Genomic DNA, 21,305 nt, shown 5'->3' on the forward strand with positions numbered 1-21,305 from the left:
TTGGGGGGCCCGGGTGGGGGGGCGAAGTGTCTGACATGGGGCGTCCCCCTGCCCCCTCTGGCGTCGTCACTGCTTCTAACCCTCTAATAACTTCGCTGCTGATAGCCTCACCTTCGAAATGGAAGCTTGTGTGTCGGCGAATAATACAAAGAACTTGTGTTCACTGTCCCTCTTTCATTCAAAGTCTGCCGTTTTCCTTTTCAGATTTCCCTGCAAAACTTCCTGTCAGCAAGCAAACCAAATTACAGAATTTTTATTGCCCCTCCCTTGCATCAACTTTCCTTCCTACTTTAGGCCTGGATTTATGGCACGTACCCGCTACTGCAGGTCAACCTCGCCCTATATTTGGTGTTTGACCCTGAAGCAACGGTGTCCATTGTTCAAAGCGAAACCTTTGTCAGTGGGGAACGGCGAAAAATAGTCTCGGAATACACCCTGGTCGTAAACAAGCTTCCGCCACCCTGACATTGCTGTCAGCTTCCCTCTGAAGTTCGATAAAACTACTTTGTGAAATGTGTTTAATAACGAGTGAAAATGTAGACAGTAGATACTACATGTATTTTGCTCATAAACTTGAAGGCTAAATTTACAGAATAAAAAGAACAGCTACAACATTCCTTCATCTGATTTACAGAAAGGCTAATCGGGACTGGACCCACAGTTTAAAGTGGGGTTCAAATCACAATGTGCCTTCACCGTGTATCGAACCCGGGACCCCTTGATTACAAGGGGACGATGCTACCACTGTACCATCGGGGAATCCCCTCATAGAACAAAGTTTCCTTCTACGACGATTATACAGAACTTAGTGCATTCCTTCATTTGAAATCTATTCTATATCAGCCTCAGTATTTCGTTATTACAATCCAAGGAATAGTATTCTCCTTAAATAAGAAATACATAAATAAAAAAAAAACATTGGAAATAATCTTCAAACGGACGTAAAAAAATCGAATCCAACCACCTGCAGAATGCCTGAGGGAAACAACAAGAATTTTCTCAACAAAGACATATCCGAAATTTCCATAACATTCTAATAATTTCGCAACCCGTGCAAATAATCAGGTGGTAAAATCTTGTCGTGGTTCCCTGTAAACACTAAAATCACCAAATTACTTCTTTCCATATTTCCCGTATTTTCTCCTCCTCTTTAGCTCTCAGCTGTTCGGAGTGGGATAATGCAAGATTATTTGTCCCTAATTATCTCATTCTCTTAGTCTTGCTTATATCTTGGACTCCTTAATAACTTTCCCAACAACTCCTTATCAATCTGTACTGCCATGTTTCCTACAATGCTTTTCCTACTTCCTAATAACAATCACTTCTGTACACCCTTTGATGTAAAAATTAAATAATAAAAATAAACCATATCCGTCGGTCCGTTTATCTTTCCAACCTTTAGAGCTGAGACTATTTTTACAAGATAAACCTCGGACTCAGATACTCCACGATGTTTTGGCCCCTCCTTCCACCTTCTCTACCTGCCCTTTTACTTGATGTTATTCAGAATTGTATTAGTATCTGGAGTACTATCGTAACATAAAGTTATTAACCTGGAATATTTTTTTAAAAAAAAAAAATTCGAAAGAGTATAGGAAATAAGTTTAGGTATTCATTCATGCCTCTCTCTAGAATAGTCTTCTTATTTTGACTTAATACACGCTAATCAACGTTTCTAATTGAAATACTTTATTCCAAGCAAACAAGTATTTGCAACTGATTAAAAATTTTGCTTTTATTTTTTCGAGACATTCGAGACGAGACGAGACTTTTCAAAAGCCGTCCCGTCCCGTCTCGTGTCTCGTCTCGAAAACGAGACGAGAAAGGCATTCCGTCTCGTCCCGTCTCGAATTTCAAAAGGCTTGTCCCGTCCCGTGAGCAACACTAACTACAACTCCTCATGTTTACAACCGCAGCTGGGTGTCTTTGACGGCAAGATGAAACCGTCTACAGAGTGTCTGATACTCCATTAGTGCAAAGCACGTAACGCTCTTGTTTTCGAGAATAATGACTAGGAGTGCGGATTTGTAGTCAGCAAAAACCTCTCAATCAAGTAGGCAAATCATTAAGGAGCTAGTTGGAAAGAAGCAGTAGCGGGTTCCAGTCTCGAAAGCCAGAAAATAGCGGCGATGGGATTCGATGCGCTCACCACGGGTCACCCAAAGAAAAGTTTATTGGCAGGCTGTGCCCATAAGACGGTTCTTGCGCCACGGAGTTGCTTGTAGCAGCATTACTGTGAAGAATTTCGAAAGTATAGTAAAGTTCATTTCTCTTACTTCACACCTATCATCCCATTTTTCTAATTCCCTATTCAAATATCTAATTCTCAAAAAATGCACGCGCTCGAATCCTGACGTGGGCTTGGATGTTCCTTTGTGAGTGTTCCTTCTTCAATTTTATATAAGCGTCATTCATGCTCATCGTTACGATTAAACTAAATAGGCAGAAAAGTGCGTACAATAAGAAAAGTATGATTACATATAGTTTGAGAACAGTCCCATTCAATAATTTGCCTGTCACTTTTATGCACTGAAGTGAGACTGCAGCATTTACACAAACCTCAGATTGTAAGAATTTATTTTCATTGTGTTTTCATTTGAGCTTTTCTGCATGTATAGTGTTCGTGACAATAGTCATTTCCCAATTTTTTTAGGCAAGCAATTCGCAACACAGGATTGGCGTCAATCTTTAGTCCTTATTTGGCGATATTCCAAGCACTTCAGATTGTAAATAGCGCTTGTATTCGCGATTAAAATTATCCGATATGCCATCTGGTGAGATTTTCAGGAACTAGTCCACGTAGGACACCTCGCTGCGCTTCGCCGTGTTGAAGCCGTTCAAAGCATGGCGAACGTGCGAAAAAGTAGCGTATACTGTTCAGTTTTTCGCTCTAAATCGTTTTGTGGTTCAGGACAAGTGAAAAGCTTACATGTGTTTTCCACCCCGTGGAATCAACAAAATGAAATGTTTAAATAAATCAGAGAAAACAGAACTGCTTGACAAGATTGACATAACTGAAATGCGGCAAGGAAATTACGAAGAATGTAACGAGTCAGTTCACTCTATTTTCCGAGATAATCTTTCGGAAAAATTATTTTATTGCCATGAAAGTAAGTTTTAAATTGCTCATTATGAATATAACATTTTTTTCGAAAACAATGTATTATGTATGTAATTTGGAAAAGGTGCAAGTCGATGAAAATAGTTTGAGAATTAATTAATGTCCGTAATCATAAAGGTAAGTCAGAAAAACATAATTGGCATGATAATGTTACTGTTTCATTCAGTATGTCAATTTTCAGTGAAGACTGAAAATAGCCTCAATGAAATTTTTGTTATTGTTATTATTATTATTATCATTATCCGGTGGTGTTATTAAACCAGCCTGCCACTTTGGGGAAGAAACTGTAGCAGCATGTTTTCATTTATTTCCTCCCAAGCTTTGCAATACAGGTGAATTGCTTTATTTTCAAATCATTTCTGAGAGCCCGAGTTAGGCAGTTACAACCGAGGTTCAGTGCAGATGAAACAGCACTGCTTTGAAGAACCAGTGCGTATACATTAGTTTCGTCTGCATTTTCCGTGTTATTTATATTATCATAATTAAATCCTTCGCTCTCAGCACTGCTTATAATAAATATAACGCGTAATTTAAACGCTTCTTCCATACCAGCAATGACAACACGCTGCTATTTTGTACTACTGCTGAATGTAAACAAAGATCTATCCTAGGTAGAGCGCCCATATTGGAAGCGACACTAGCGCTCAGGTGGTAATTTTAATCGCGAATAGCACTCTCTTAAAAGAAAACTGAAGTAAACATGTAAAATAATATTAGTTCTTTTAATGTTGCGTTTTACCGTACTTTACGACAGTATTTGTCTCAAACTTATATATGAAATGAAAATCCTACAAAATAAATCATAAGGAACACACGAATTCAACAACAAAAATTACACAAGATACAAGATTATTTCAATTTCTAATCAGGGGTGTACTGTGTTTTCTTCCGGGGCCTTCCCTCCCTCTGACGTCAAACTTTACAGCTCCATTCATTTTCAAAAAGGAGCTTCAGCAACAGGCCTCTCAAGGCAAGCGGTGTGCAGGTCAAAGGACCTTGGGTCGGCATATTGCCCCCGCAGATGAAATAGAAGTAAAGATCTGGAGATATAAGTACTTTATTTTTATTGCCTCTCAAACCCTCCCAGAGAAGGAACGTTTCCAGATTTTGCAACCATGCCGAAGTGTCAACAAATTTCAAGTCATTCATGTTTGACACAGTACTGACAGTAGTGCATACGGGTGTGTAAAATCGCTATTATCGGAATGTCTAGGAAACGAGACAAATTTCGTAAATTTGAATTTGGATTTCAAAAGGCTAAAAAAAAGGTGGGAAAGGACCCTTTTTTTAGAACGTCAGCAGGGTACCTTCGAAGAAATCTTGCTGTCTGTAAATACAGTTTCCATTTCAAATGTCGCCACGTTAGACGGGAATAATGTAGATACACTTGACGTCAGGGTTTTAGTGTTAGTGTTGATGGTGGTGTTACGGAGTGTGTTCGCGATATAATCCAAGTCGTGTGTATACCAGTGGCGGCGGTGATCTTAAGTGTAGCTAAGTCTGTGAACCAGGTGCCAAATGTAGGAACTATATGCGAGGAGGGGTATGCTTCATGTCAACTTCTGAGCCAGGTAACGGAAAGCCTCTGCTTTTAGATCCAGGTAAGAGGACGTCAGTTTTAAACAGTTCCGAATTTGATTAAATCACTCAAAAGGGTCCTATTCGCATCATAAATCACGATTAACCAATTTATGGTGATAATCAACACTTTTCACCTGGACATTATAAGCGTGTTATGCAAAATGGGGAAACGGTCGACAGAGGGTGGTTGGTTGGTGTACTCGAAGAGGAAGATTTTCTGTTTTTGTTGTAAGCTGTTTGGGTGGGGGCATGCTGGCAAATGAAGGCTGCGATGATTGGAGGCATTTCAGCTATCTACTACAAGACCTTGAAATATCAGAAAGTCAAATTCAATGCCTTAAAAAAATGGACCGAATGTGAATTTAGACTGCAGAACTATTGATGAGCAACAGAGACTGTTGATTTCACATATAACGGTCAAATATTGAGTGACAAGTAATTAATCTAATTGCCCGTTAGTAGGAATTAATTGCAATTGGTATTATTAATATCCGTCGCGAATACAGGTGTCTAGCGAACTGCCTTAGCCAACACTAGCTTGCTCAACCACCGTTTTTCGCCCGAATTCGGATTTACATGCATTCTTATGGGAATAACAAGAAAAATGCAACTTCTAAACCAATGGACCGAATTTGATGAGATTTCAACCAGCGGAAGACCACATCATGAAAGTACTGATTCCAAGATTTGAGCCTAATCAGAACAGAACTACGGGAGTTATGAATTATTAAAGATTCATCGCTGAATTGAAAGGGAGAAGCTACCCTACTGAGATGTCCTTGCTTTTCGTGACTGACTACAATGGAGAAAGAGTTAGCCTAATCTCTGCGCGAGGGGCTGCTACCAAAGGTTAAGGACCGGAGTGAGCATTGACCAGGATAGGAGGACAACGGTCAAAGCACCAGAAACAATAAACAAGCACCTGATCATAGAGGGTAGCGCGTCACTACGTTCAAATCTGGAATAAAAGGGATGATTTGAAACAGTTTTGCACAGTTTGCCTACAATCGCCACCGGAGTGTGAGCTACGCGCGACCGAGCTGCGAGTTGCAAGCAGACTCGAGGTCTGGATTTGTTTTTCCTCGAGTGAGTGTTTCAGAGCCATGGAGTAGAGCAGAATAGAACCAGGGGGTCGTTACTCCCCCTTGCCGTCAACGCATCCGTGCACATACGTGTGGTTATGTGAGAATAACGCCAGACACGTCCACCCGTGTCAATCGTCCGAAACAACGTCCTAAGTAGTGAAAGTTAATAACATTTGATATCCATGTGAAACCGCGAATGGCTCATCGCGTATGTTCGTCTCATCGCCCAAGTCACGTATCTGTACTTACGAGTGACCGCGAAGAACTGACCTATTATTGCGCAAGTTGTCGTATGGAGTCGACAGTGAACGAGTGAAGCCAGGATCCGATGAGGCCAGATGGAGCTGCCGACTGATCCACTTTCGCCAACCAGGATAACCGCGAGGTGCAACAATGGAGCGTGGAGGCCTTCCAAAACTGTAGGACCACTTTCACCCAACCCAGGTCAGAGGGAATGCAGCGAAGGTAAGATCCAACCATGTGCGTGTGTGAGAAAGATGACGACTATCTACCGCGAATCTGCGTAAATCAAATCATTGCTTAACTTAAATCAGCGCTATGGCATCCCTAGACATCTGTTTTCCGGCGGAGTAATCAAATTTTAAAGATGAGAGTTTATGTTAACAGCAAACAATAGTTTATTGAATATATTTATACCTTCAGAAAAGATAGAAGGGGTTCGCACAAGGAACAATTATTCAATTTATACTTAAAATCCTAAACGATAAATTGTAAAAGGCAATGTAGCCAAGACATAGCAAGAGTATGATCAAAGTAGTAATTAATCTAACCTTTGTAATTGTCATATTGTCGCCATATGCCATGGAATGAGAGTATGAATGTGAGATCGAGTGAAAGAGGGCAAGATGTACTGTGTTTTTATCTGTGCTTTAATATATGTGTATATTCAGAAACACCGTAGTATTATGTAACGTCATTTCAGGTATTTAAAATCAAATCCTCCTAGGTTTATTCTCGGTAACTCCGACTGTTAGGCACTTATCCTGACCGTATTATATTTCATGTAATGTTTAATTCGCCCGGCAGGTGAGGCGAGAGATTCTTCGTTGTTGCGTTGCTAAGCTCAGCTCAGTTGAGTTAGTTGAGTTAATTAGTTTATTTATTAAATTAGCAGCCCGTGACACACAGGAAAAGCAGCACTAGCGTGTGAAACAAATACTGTATGTCATTAAGTATTTGGCAGAGTATAACCTTGCATTTCGGGGGCTGGGACATAAAATATTCGCTGGACGTATAATAATAAATATATATATTTTTAAAATTTTTGTTCCTTAGTCTGAATTACAGGTGTCCTACAAAATCATTATGTAAACACTATTACATTTTCATTTCGTTTTCATTCTGATGTACGGTAGTGTCATTGCCTTGTAATCAAGGGGTCCCGGGTTCGATACCCGGTGGAGTCACAAGTGGTTCGGATTCCACTCTAAACTGTAGGTCCAGTCCCGATTAGCCTTACTGTGCATAAAGTGGACTTAAAACAGCAACTCAAACCAAAACCAAACTCATTCTGATGTACATCGTTACCAGGTGGAGGCGCATGGCACGGTGATTCGGATCCCTCTTTAAACTGTAGGTCTAGTACAGATTAGCCTCTCTGGGCATAAGGTGGACCTAAAACAACAAATCAATCAATCTGATGTACCCCTAGTATGACGTTCATTATATTTAATTGCAAAACAGGAAATGTCCAATATCATATTGTTACTTTAACTAAAAACTAGCAATATTTAATCATATCCAATAACATAATTGTTCTCTTTACTTTTCATTGAATTTTGGCACTGTAGTGATTTTGCATTGTTTCCATAAAATAATATTTCCATATAATATTTCATTCTATAAGTAAAGAAACAATATATGTTAAGTACTTTCGATAGAAATATTTGGAACACTATCTTTATGTAGTAGGTACTTCTTTTATGATTTCAGTAATTTTTGAAGTTTAAGTATGTCAAAATAAGATACGAATGCAGGTTATATCAGATAAGTTACTTAATTGGAGGCATTAGCATCCTATAAACTCGTAAAGAAAACGCACACATACTATTATTTTCATCTAGCGCGGTTTTCCCTGGAGCGCGGGGCCTCTGATGAGTGCCCGAGTTGCCGTACAGCCGACTCTGGCTGTCATGATCCCCTTTCCGTATTTAGTGTATTTTCTGGCAAAAAAAATACATATCAACCACAAGGGTAAATTTATAGGGCACGGCTGCGAACACACAGGATAACATTTTTTTTTCTAGGGCTTGTATCGCTAAGACAAGATCTCAATCATCAAAAGTCATCATGAGGAAAAGCTGGTTGCCAAATTTTAAATTTTATTGGCAGGGTTGTTAAAGGTGCAGGAACCCATAAAATCTAATGGGTTCTATTGGATCCCACTGCAGGACCGAAACTTTTTTCTCGCGCAATTTAAATTCGGTCCAAGTTGCGTATTGTTACGTTGAAAAAATGTTCCTGGACCGAATTTAAATTCATCTGAAAAAAAGTTCCGGGACCGTATTTAAATTGATCCGGAAAAAAGGTTCCAGGACCGAATTAAAATGATTTAAATATGAAAAGGTTATACACTGTCTAGAACTCGTGTACGTTTGCTGATTTTCTTTCCCAGTCCGGGATTGAATTTATTTACAATTTCTGGACCAGGGTTGACCGATTAAAAGTTGCCTTCTAAAAATGTCCGCGAGTACGTTTTACATTGGAATGTCGCACTGCGGTTGTAGAAAACGTAGCGCAGGGAATAAATCAAAACGCTGTTGTTCTCTCGTGGGCCAGGTTTAAAAACTCTCTTGTCGAAGAGTTACTGTACATAACGCAATGGACTATATGGCGTCACATTGATTTCAAACAAACCCTTCACGTGTTGCTACGGCATCCGATCCAGGAACCGCAGCCAATAAGAGCCGTCGATGAGGTAACTTGAGGCTGTTGTGTTCCCAGCAGATATTACAACAGATATTGCTGCTACAACCAAGTGAAGGAACGCGCGCGAGAGAATGGGGCTACATGGAGAGTGGTAACGTGACTGCAGCGTTTGCGTTTCGCCCATTTCTACCTTGTACCTTAGATTCTCGAGACAGCCAGCATCTGCATTAGTCTTTCATGCTCGCAAGTGGGTAATTGTTGATCGTCAGGTCCGTATTCGATCCAATTTGCGTATTGTTTCATTTCAATACGGAACTTGGACCCTATTTAAACTGATTCGGAAAAAAAAGTTCCTGGACCGAATTGAAATACTTTATAGATAAAAAGGTTCTTTACTGTCCAGAACCCATTTACGTTTTCTGATTTTCTCTCCTTGACCGGAATTGAATTTATTTCAAATTCCTGGACGTTTAACAACCCTGTTTATTGGTGCCAAACAGCGATGCTGCGAACGCGCACTCGTGTTTAACAATAGATAATAATTACACAATTCTAATAACCAAGTTGGCGTTAGAGAAGAAATTTATGAGAAACGGATGTTATCAATATTTTAATATTACATAACACGAAGGCCTCGCGGATATATTTCGCACAGGGCCTCGCATTTCCTAACGGCGGCCCTGGTATAGGGTGTACGGTCGGTCACCGATCCTTCTCTCCCCCCTTTTCTTCCTCCCCTCCCTCTCATCCTTCGCTTGTTGCTTTAGAGCAGTGTTTCTCAACCTTCGTGACATGCCACGATCCCAACTGATAATTACGTTATTTTAACTTTACACATTAACATGTGCCCTTCAAATGAAATATATTAATAAACTCGAGCATATTAATAGAGAGAAATAGTTCGTTTATGTGTAGGCTTGTTGACAAATATAAAATTAGATATAAATTAGTTGCCAACAACTGAATCCAATGAAATTTTATAGTTTCTTCAGGCCAGCACCATTAAATTAGTTTGAGAGTTGCTGATTTTGAACACCGAAACGTCCCACGATGACTATATTATTACATTGGGATAACTGATAACTATGTTACAAATTTTATATTAATTATATTGGTTGAAGAAAAATGTTTTAGGAGAACCTCTCATGGTCTGGTACAGTGGGATGCATAAGTATTCCCAGGCAGATTGTCCACTGCCATGTATATTCTCTTTGCTTTACGCTATGAGAGCTTCAAGAATTGAAACAAAATTCCAAACAAGCTGCTGCCAACTTCTGCACCAGAATACGTAAAACGTCAGTCCTTATAAACACGCTGGATGCAAGAGAAAAATCAATTAAAATAGTCATGGACAATTTGTCAAACAATTCTTCTGCATCCCACTGCACAATTGATGCCAGGGCCCGATACTGGGACGCGGCCCGGCTGTTGAGACACTTTAGTATGTTGTGCTCCACTGACTTTCTTGACTCGGTTCCAAGTTTTAAGTCCCGGAATGAGTATTTGTTTGTGATTGTCCTTTCATCAAGTTAACCAAGGATGTCAGAAGAGCGACGTACTATAAAAATAAAAATGTGGGCTGTTTCGGTGGGCATGAGCTGGTGTGTACGCCTCCTGTTCTATCGCGTAGTACACTCGACTCACTTAGTATAGTGGAACCACGAGCAAAACAACCTGCGCAGACCCGTGACTCATGTGCACCGTACTCCCGCAGTACTCCCGCGAGAAGGGGAGGGGGAGAGTGGACCATGCTTCCTTATGGTCCGAGGTGGAGGGAAGAAGGGCAAGCTGCGCGGGGACTTTTCGTTCCAAGGTTTTTTCCTTGTGGTCCATCTATAGTACCGCAATTTACTTCTTTATACGCCAGTTTCTGTCTAATATGGGTCGAAATGTACAGATGACGGCAAAGATAGTAGTAAGCAACCTGTCCATTTTTTAAGTTTTCATTTATTGTACATCCTGTGTTGTTTTAAGGTATGGAATTTTCTTGATGCGAAACAGATATTGTCCTGGGTGTACAGTCACGGACAGTTCTGGTTTGTAATGGTCCCACTGAGAGCCAATGAGGATGTTACTACCCAGAAGAACCCGTTACAATTTCAACAATCATTAAGTTGCAACTATATGATATATAGAGTAGTGCTGTGTTTGGAAACTGTTTTACCACTCTGAAAGCTTTTCCATATAGTGGTCTATATTCAGTGGCGTGCCCAGGATTTTCGAAAGGAAGGGGTTTACGTGTACTTTTTTAGTTGTCAGCCCCGTTTTGTCATCTTTGCCATTGATGTTCTTTTTTTTTTTTAGGAATTCTGTGCCAAAAGGGGACTTATAACCCCCCCTTGGGCACGCCACTGTCTCTATTGAATGCGAAAATATCGTCGATGAGATTTTGTTGATTTGAACGCTGTATACCAGAACATACTTTCGTTCTTCCTCCATATTCTGCAAAACTTAAATGAAAGAAATAATTTTGAGTGACAGAAAACCTTGCAAAATATATCACTGCTCTATCTCATATAGTTGAAACTTAATTTTTTCGGGACCTTACATACACCCTGTACTTTGAACTATGATTAATCAATTATTTTTTTTTCGGAGGGGCTGGAATTGTAAAGGTGGATATTACACATCTGCGTTATTTTTTGGGGGGGGATCAAAATAAAATATTTTGTAAGTATTAATTTCAACCTTCGTTTTAGAAGATGTTTAAACACAAAACTAGTATTCTGTGATCATTTGAATGGGAATTTGCAGTTACCACTTCGGTTTTTCCCGAGTTCTTTACTACTCTCGTTTAAAAATTTTGATTTCTGCATAATTTCGGGAATGGCTGTAGCCACATCAGCCCCCCCCCCCCCCCCCCCGTCTACATTTTAAGAGACATGTTGCCTAATAATAATGTTTTCGTTTTGCTGGTCTGTTTAGGTCTGATCAGTAGCCTATACTCAGTTTTTGCTACCACCGCTCTCTTAACGTCACTTTGAGTAACTTCCAGAGACAACACTGAGCGAAACACGAAAATATATCATTACTAATATCAGGGTTGTTAAAGGTCCAGGGATCCATAAAATCTAATGGGTTCTATTGGATGGACTATATTAGTGTGGCCGTAGCGTCACATTGAGTTCAAACAAACCCGTCACGTGTTGCTCCGGCATCCGATCCAGGAACCGCAGCCAATAGGAGCCGTCGATGAGGTAACGTGAGGCTGCTGTGTTCCCAGCATATACGACGTCCGACAATAAAGTAATGAGAATGATTTTTTTTTTCAGCTGATGCTGGCAACCCTGCAGACTGAAACCGCCGGCAGCGTGTGACCTTGGGCCTTTTCCACTAGCACAGCACGTGGCACGCACTAAATATTATTCATTGTGGAGTGAGAGGTTGAAGAGTACGGTCGTGTGTTGGACCCCGTCACAACAATGGAAGCGCGTAATATTGAGCAGCGCTACGCAATCTCCTTCTGTGTGAAACTTGGTGAGACTGCCGCGGTAACGTACCGGAAGCTTCAGCAGGCCTTTGGAAATGAAGTGTTATCAATGGCACATGTGTATCGTTGGCACAAAATGTTCGCGGAAGGCAGAACACAAATCGAAGATGAACACCGCAGTGGGCGACCCACAACAACACGAACGGAAGAGAACACAGCCAGGGTGAGGGAACTTGTGCGAGCGGATAGACGATTAACTGTGAAAATGATTGCGAATGACCTGAACAGGAATCGAGAAACAGTGCGTCTGATATTAAATGAAAATTTGGGAATGCGAAAAGTGTGTGCCAAACTGGTTCCGAAAAATCTCACACAGCAACAAAAAGATGACCGGAGGACTGTGGCGGCTGATTTGTTGGACCAAGTGGAATCTAACCCGGATGTAATGAACAGAATTATCACTGGTGATGAAAGTTGGTGTTTTCAATATGACCCCGAAACGAAACGTCAAAGTTTGCAATGGTGTTCGAAAGAGTCGTCACGACCAAAGAAAGCCCTCGTGTCGAAGTCCAAGGTGAAATGCATGCTTGTGTGCTTTTTCGACTCCAGGGGAATTGTCTATATAGAGTGGGTACCTCCAGGGCAGACAGTAAATCAACATTTCTACATAGAAATTCTCGAAAGACTTCGAAAACGCGTCCGTCGTGTTCGCCCAGAAATTGCTGGCACCTCGATCCTCCATAACGATAATGCACCAGCCCATACTGCATTGTCTGTTGGTCAGTATTTGGCATCAAAATCCATTCCAGTGCTACCACACCCTCCTTATTAACCGGACATCGCCCCGTGTGATTTTTTTCTGTTCCCAAAGGTGAAAGCAGTTATTAAAGGACGCCATTTTGAAGCAGAACAAGACATTCAAACAGCTGTAACACGGGCTTTGGCAGGCATCCCAAAAGATGAGTACCAGAGATGCTAGCAACAATGGAAACGCCGATGGAGTAAGTGTGTACAGGCACAAGGGGAGTATTTTCAAGGTGATCACATTGTGGTTGGTTAAAAATGTAAGTAAAGTTGTTTTTTCCAACAATTCTCATTACTTTATTGTCAGCCCTCGTATTACATCAGGGAACGGCAGTGCTGCTACAACCAAGTGAAGGAACGCGCTCGAGAGAATGGGGCTATATGGAGAGTGGTAACGTGACTGCAGCGTTTGCGTTTCACCCATTTCTACCTTGTACCCATAGGCGTGCGCAAGGGGGGCAATTGCTCCCCCCTAATCATGGACGTCCGCAGATTTTTTCAACAGAGGGACAAGGAAGGTATTTTTCCATGGGGTATATTGCCCCCTCAAAAACACCACTTGAATTTGAAATTATAGCATTAATGTATATGACAAATTAAAATATACGTGTGAAATATATAGATTTAGGTTGACGTTCGATTTCTAAGGGGGAGGTGTGACCATCCTTGCTCCCCCTTCCAGACGTTCATGTCCCTACATTATTATACTTTCATCTAGAAATTTCGTGTAGAGGAATCTTATCGCCGATATTAAACGATATTATACTCTTAAAGAATATAAAGTATTTTCAAGCCGATTAAATTCCAAGGCAACTACTTGGGGAGGGGATTGCCCCCGTCAACCTTTGATGGAAATTAATTCTAGGGGGGGCAAACATTGAGGTAATAGAAAGCTCTAAGAGTAGCAGGACAAAAGGATACTCAAGAAGGAATTCGTTTTCACTTCTTTTGCATTATTTCTTCCAGGCGGCCAAGCACCTGCAGGGTGGCACAAAGGGAAATTTCCTCGATATAAAATTTAAACAATTAAAAATACATTTTGTAAAATTTTCTTGCTCGCTTCGCTCGCAATACCTGCTTTTCTTACAGTCTTGTCAAATTCAGAGCCGTAGCTAGGGAGCGGCTGGAGTTGGCCCTGGCCGCCGAGCGATCTAAATGAAAAAGATTGTAAAAGAGAATGCCATGGCGCTCCATGATTTTTTTTTAGTACCATATTATATCAGTATTGTTTTCAGTTTGCAAAAATTTGGATCTAAAGATTTTCTTGCTCGCTTCGTTCGCAATTTTATTATTTTCTGTAATGCATTTTAAATTACCAGAGGCAAAAGTTATAACTACTAAGTACTTCAGACTCTTGCTGCTAAAAAGTTTTGTCTTAAATGCATGAACACAATTTGGGGAGGAAAAGGATCGCGGCACATTTCAAGAGACGATTTATTTATTCGTTATGGTGCCTCTATGTTGCTGAATCTCGTATATGGGTATTGATGGGCTGTATATACCGCCATCAATAATGCAATGAAACTGAAACAAACAGTGAGATAAAACGAGGCTTTTCTTTCCCGACTGAACTTACATCAAGGCTTTTGCCCCCCCCCCCCCCTAATCAGAGGGTCTGCACACGCCTATACTTGTACCTTAGATTCTCGAGACAGCCAGCACCTGGATTAGTCTTTCATGCTCACAAGTGGATACTTGTTTATCGTCAGGTCTGTATTCGATCCAAGTTGCGTATTGTTTCATTTCAATACGGAACTTGGACCCTATTTAAACTGATTCGGAAAAAAAGGTTCCTGGACCGAATTTAAATTGATCCGAAAAAAAGGTTCCTGGACCGAATTGAAATGCTTTACAGATAAAAAGGTTCTTTACGGTCCAGAACCCATTTACGCTTGCTGATTTTCTCTCCTGGACCGGAATTGAATTTATTTAAAATTCCTGGACCTTAACAACCCTGACTAATACATGTAGGTCTAGCCCAACTGACCTCGAATCAAGAAATCCTGTCTCACCTGGAAATGACGTACGATTCCTTTACAAGTGACGGGTTGAATGGCGTCTTGCTCTCCCTTGACCATTTCTTCAGTTTAGACAATTTGTTAATGAGGAATATTCCGGCACCTTGAGACTTGCCGCAAGGTTTCATGATCCATGTACTGAGTGGATTCTTCCTGTACTCCTCCACGAACATATTGTAGTCCGCAGGCAGGACGAAAGTCACGGGAACGAAGTCCAAATGTAAGTATCGGCCATTTTCATTTCTCTCGCCCAAAGGGTTTCCTTCCCTTTCAAGTTCTTTCCGATAACGTTTGATGTTCCTCACTAGAAGATCCTTTCGACTCAGTTCGTAATGGTTTGGGAAATGATTGATCAATCTGTAAGTAGGAAAGAAAACGTATGTGCATCGGTAGGAATATTTACTAGATTTCACTCAACAGACAGGTCGTTTTTTTACTTATATTCGGTACATTGCATTGTATGAAATGTATATACGATGCATATATTTAATAATTTATTCATAGTGTTAATAATTGAGAGCACCCAGTGGTATACTCGGGGAAGAAGGTTACATATACTTTTTGTAGTGCAATCTTTTCCTGCCTTCGGCGTTTGTTTTACTGAGTCAAAGGGGGTAACCCCGCCACCTCCCCCTTTGGCACGCCCAGGGGGAGATTTATAAAATTTTGGACCCTGGGCTATTCTTAGTTTTGGGTCCTGCCAACATTATTATTATTACTGTTATGATACTTCACTTCCACTAATTGCATGCTCTGTGTTAATAACGCTTGTAAAACACATCTGATTAAAAATTATTTATACAACTTCAAAAAAACAACACATTTAGATTTAACAAGAGAACACTCGCTTAAAACTGATTCCTCCTGGTCTTCATGGCAGCAACCAGATGAATGAGACTGAAAGTCCATTTCTTGCAGGACATCAGCATTCGCTGTGAAGGATGCCAAACTAGAAAGTCGGCTATCCGACGCTGATTTTCTGAGGGCAGTTTTAGTACTTTTTAGAACACTGAACAACCACTCTCCACTGGAGTTTGTTGGTAAAATTGTACTGTTTAAAATGAAAAAAGTAGAAGTTAATCATAGAAATTCTCAGCAATGTCAAGATTTGGCAAAAGCACAGTTAAATGTTTTTCATGAATAAGTTTTAATGGTCACCAGAATCTTCTTCCTTCTATTTTCTTTCATGAAATATGCAAGTGAAAGGACTTGACAAATTGTTTTATTTTGCTGTTGTCACAATATTAAAGAATTTCAATAGTCGATGGTCTTTATCACTTCTGCCCGCTAGGCTATAGCTTAAGGATAGCCTAGTGGCAAAACCCCCATAGGCACGCCATTGAGAACACTACAATTAGTTTTAGTCTTAAATAGTCTGTTTTTTTTTTAATATACTGGAGTTACCAATAGTACCAAAGTTACCACATTTTCATTGAAGGGTGGCTAGTTCATGTTACCGCAGGGTTGTTCATGTTACCACTGACGGAATGGTCAATGTAACGCGCCACGAAACCAGAGGTCACCGGTTCAAACCCTGGTTATGCATTGAGATATCATTATGTTAGTCTTATTATCAATTTCATCAGTTCATCACTCATCCCCATCGTTGCGATTAACCCAAGATGTAGAAAAGCAAAAAGAATCGAAATGGAAAGTTCGTTACCTACGAAAGGTTAAGATCAGCTATAAAAATGCATTCAAGCTTTTTTTTCGTGCATGGCTTATAAATGCAAACCACAAAACGAATTTGCATAGCAAAAGACTAAATCAGATTTTCATGTCATTCCACATGCAACGTTTTCGCCTATCATGTGCATCATCATCCAAAGTTACGCAGTTTAATGAATATGCATGCTATTTTGCTTGTGTGTGTTTTCTCTTATCATTTCACAACGTGGAATTAAGCTTGTGCAAAGTTACAACTTACTGATTGTCATTCATCCGATACCCGCTGTCCACGCTAAACAGGTTCCGACATGTCTGAGTTCCTGCCCTGAAAGAGAGGGAAATAAAAGCTAGATGTCATCGCACTAATCATCATGTTTATTGCATGCGACGAAACAAATTAAATTGAAAAGAAAAAGAAATTGTGTGCGTGTGTTGATAAGTGACTCATGAAGGGGTTCCATCCAGAGACACTTTCCTGTGAGAATTTCCTTTTGGTGAAATGTGCATGTTGGAAATGACAAACAAAGCGAGTGAATTCCATTCAGTTTCCATTCTCGGTTCCAAGCAAGGTGCGAAATGCTGGGGAGGAAAGGATTTCTCCCAACAGTTTTGTCCGAAAAATTCGACGTTCCAAAAGTTTCCGAGGAGAAGAGTTTTTGTTATAACAGCAAACATAAGTACAGTAGCGCAGGACTGAGAGGGGGGGTGTACAACATTGTACCCAGTTGCGTGCTCAGGATTTTCGAAAGGGAGGGGTTACGTACACCAGAGGCGCAACCACCAATTTTTGTCTTGGGGTACAAGTACCAGAATAAACGTACCAATAATATTCATAATAATAATTTTAATAATAATAATAATATAACATTATTTTTATTATTATGATTGATTTGCTTTATTTTACTTCACTTCTTGTGCCACTTTTGACTAATTTGCGAAGATGGGGATGATGAAATGGATGAATGGACACTCACAAACATCCATGCCCAAGCCGGGATTCGAACCCGGGACCAATATTATTATTATTATTAGTAGTAGTAGTGGTAGTATCAAAGATGTTATTAACCTTGTAAATTATTCAAAGGGGATAGAAGTTGGTGCTAAAGCATTTGTGTTCGAACAAAAGATTTGAATTATTTTTTCAACACGTTCAATTTGACATTAATAATGGAAAACAAGCACACAAACTATTTTTGAAAGACAGAAAATGCTTGAAAAATGCATTCCAAATATATTTTTTTACAGTAATATGTATATAACTTTCATGCATGATATATGTTTCACATATATGCAACATGTAGCGTATTCAAAGTTTCTTTAATACATATTATAATTAACATATATTATTTAAATACATTACACAACCAATTCATTCATCTCACAATAAACCAACAGAAAAAATTACACAAATTGTCTCTCAAATGTGCACGCTCTCTTTCCTCAAAACAATTGTTCATGCATTTGAAACATAATTAAGACAAGTGTTATTTCTCTGTCTGGTAATTTTCTATGCATTACAGAGAAGAATGACAAATTGCGAGCGAAGCAAGGAAGAAAATTTTTGGATGCATTTTTTTTGCAGGCTGAAATCAATATTGATTTAATAGGGTGCAAATGATTTCATGGGATGCCAACGCATTCTCTCTTTTACAACTTTTGTACCTCCCCGATGGTATAATGGTAACATTGTCGCCTTGTGATCCGGGAGTTCCAGGTTGGATACACGGTGGAGACACATGGTACAGTGGTTCTGATCCCACTTTAAACTGTAGGACCAGTCCCGATTAGCCTTTCTGTTCGTAAAGTGCAATTAAAACCACAATCAAATGAATCAATCAGTCTTACAAAATTTTTTCATTTATGTCGTTCGGCGCCCAAGGCAGACTCCCGCCGCCCCCCCCCCCTAGTTACGGTTCTGAACTTGATAAGACTAAGAAAAGGAAGAATTGCGAGCGAAGCGAGCAAAAAAATTTTACAAAAAGTATTTTTATTTGCATAAAATTCGAAGTTTGAATTTTGAATTTCTCCTCATCTGAATTTGAATTTGAGTTTAAAATTGTGGGTGCGTCAGCACTAAGGCTATTTTGCACCCGTCACATTATACGGGGTCCAGCCCCTTATCGTTACACAGGACAACTCTATCGTTGCCGAACTAAAATCATAAAATATTAAAATGTTCTGACTTTCGTTAAAAGCGGAGGCTGTAAACGCGCACTCAGCACACACAAGGACATAAAACAGGACAACACACAAAAAATTATACTGGCCATAGTGCCAGTCGCCAGAGCCTCGTTAGTCTCTTGTCCAGGGTGCACTACGTGGAAGTGAGGTTGACTTTTGGGCGCCTACGTGGAAGGTACCCCTTACACCCCTAAAATTTGAAGTTGTAGGCGGTAATTGCCCCCTGCAAGTACACTTGGCCGTCAATGTTTGGCCCCCCTTGCCGCCCTAGAACTCATTTCGGTCCAACGTTGGGAGCAGAGGGGCAATGCCCCCCTGTGGTTGCGCCACTGACGTACACTATTTTTGGTAGTTATCCCTTATATTACCATCTTATCCTACATTTGACGTTCTTTTTTTTTTTAGGAATACTGGGCCAAAGGGGGGTTATAATAACCCCCCTCAACCCCCGCCCCCTTGGGAACACCACTGATTGTATCCCCGAAAGTCTACAAATCCAAATTGTACGCCTTTTACCTTCCCTTAAAATAATTTTTCCACGCAAGATGTTGCTGTTCAAAGTATCCTATTTCTAACAGCTAAACACAAAAAAGGTTATTTTGTGGTGTACATATACCATCTTCCTTTCTAAAAGAATTGAAACCACTGTAAACCTATTGTACATACTACATTCTGGTACTCGTTACTTCACTTAATCTGTGTTCTTGGAAATTGCTCAGCAAGCCATTTTTAAAGAGAAGAAAACTGTTTAAATTGCATATAAAATGATGGAGTAAGTTAAAGTTTAGTTTAAGAAAGTCAAGCTTAAACCAGTGCCAATTTTCGTAAGGGGTTGTACATATTTTTTAAAAAAGTGACGATGTGAAGATGTAAATCTGTTACAGAACAGCATACAATTCAGCTCCAATTTCGGCTATTTCAAATGGAAGTAGCCTATTAGTTACATTTTGTTCAAACTATTTGGCAAATTGAAAATCATGTGAATATGTATCAGGAGGGAGAGTAATAAATAAATAAAACAATCGAGAGGGAGAAATCAAAGGACTTCGAGAACTACAGTCTGTTCGATTTGGTTCTGAGCCGAGATAGCGCGTGATATGGCGCAGATGCCGGCATTTTCGTCCCGTAACGTCTCGCTTATTTACGCACATATCTTTATCATGTAGCTATACAATTATATTTAAATTGCATAACGAGTACCAACCTGTGTTATAAGAATTGCTCAAGGTTGTTCACATGCTATCTCGGCCCAGAGCCAAAACGAACGCACAGTATTAAAGTTCGAAGAAGAAGAAAACTACAGAAGGATAGAGTGCTAAAGAGAGAAATGGTGGAAACCAGTGGCGTGTCCAAGAGAGGAACCCTCCCCGTGTCCAAGCATTCCTAAAAGAAAGCGTCAGGGTCACGAAAAAGTGGCAAAATGAGGGATCACTACTAAAAGAAGTGTACGTAACCCCCCTTTGGAAAATCTTGGGCACGCCACTGGTGGAAACGTACCAGTAGAAGTTCCACTCCTCATCCGGTCCGACTTGAATCCATCCGCGCTTCTCGAAGTTTGTGACAAGGACCGACTTATCAAGATCCGTACAGTATGCCACTCTCATGTTACTTATTGCCTGCAAACAGAAATGATAATGGTCAATGTAATATCATCTATGTTTTCAAGCATTCTCCTCATACAAGCATTCTCCTCATACGTACAAGCATTCTCCACATACTTATATTAAGAATGAATTTACGTTTTAAGATCGCTTGATTATTATTAACATCCACAGATGTCACCACCTTAGTTTAAATTTTTATTTGTAATAAAAGTTGTAATACCGAAAGATAAATTTAAATAATCGTTATAATTCACAACAGAGATATTGTTTACAAGAGCTGTGATAATATCTAATAATGGCTTTTAATTAAAACTTTTACCGAGAATTTACAAATATTGTATAGCAAGCCTTGTGGATAACTTTGCTGATGCCTTTATAGTTAAATCAACTGTGAAAGTAAAATAACTTTAATCATTTTAATTGATCAAACTGCAGGCCAACTGCAGTACAGGTCTCTCTACTAGACGAGAATCATAGTGGTAAAATATTTACATTTCTTATAATATAAAGTCGGACACTATATTCCAAACAAGGACGTATTCCGGATTCCCACCCCCCGAAAGACTTATCAAGTACAAAAATTACATAATGAAAAATATATTCGTTTAGCCTTTGTTGTATAATTTCCTCTGAACTTATTGGAAGACAAGGATTATATTGGGATCATACGGCTTTGAAGGACAGCAAGGACGTATTTAGGGGGTTCGGACCCCCCCCCCCCACCTCCCCACCCGAGAGACTTATTAAGTACGAAAATTAAATAATGAAAATGTACTTGTTTAGCATTTGTTGTAGCTATAATTTCCTCTGAACTTATTGGAAGACAAGGATTATATTGGGATCATACGGCTTTGAAGGACAGCAAGGACGTATTTAGGGGGTTCGGACCCCCCCCCCCCCACCTCCCCACCCGAGAGACTTATT

The 21,305-nt window shown here is 40.0% G+C and overlaps 1 protein-coding gene across 1 annotated transcript in view; it reads right to left on the bottom strand.

The window, feature by feature from the left end:
* TTLL1B (Tubulin tyrosine ligase-like 1B) overlaps window positions 1-21,305 on the bottom strand; it is a 65,086-nt gene that overhangs the window by 40,817 nt on the left and 2,964 nt on the right. The window contains exons 2-4 of the mRNA XM_083133549.1: window positions 20,275-20,393; window positions 16,856-16,921; window positions 14,923-15,285 (exon numbers count right to left, since the gene is read on the bottom strand). Coding sequence (XP_082989675.1) covers window positions 14,923-15,285; window positions 16,856-16,921; window positions 20,275-20,381 — 536 coding nt within the window. The 5' untranslated portion in view covers window positions 20,382-20,393. The remainder of the gene's footprint in view (window positions 1-14,922; window positions 15,286-16,855; window positions 16,922-20,274; window positions 20,394-21,305) is intronic.

This window comes from Lepisma saccharinum, chromosome 13 (assembly GCF_977018435.1).
Source record: "Lepisma saccharinum chromosome 13, izLepSacc3.1, whole genome shotgun sequence".
Classification (NCBI taxonomy): Eukaryota; Metazoa; Arthropoda; class Insecta; order Zygentoma; family Lepismatidae; genus Lepisma; species Lepisma saccharinum.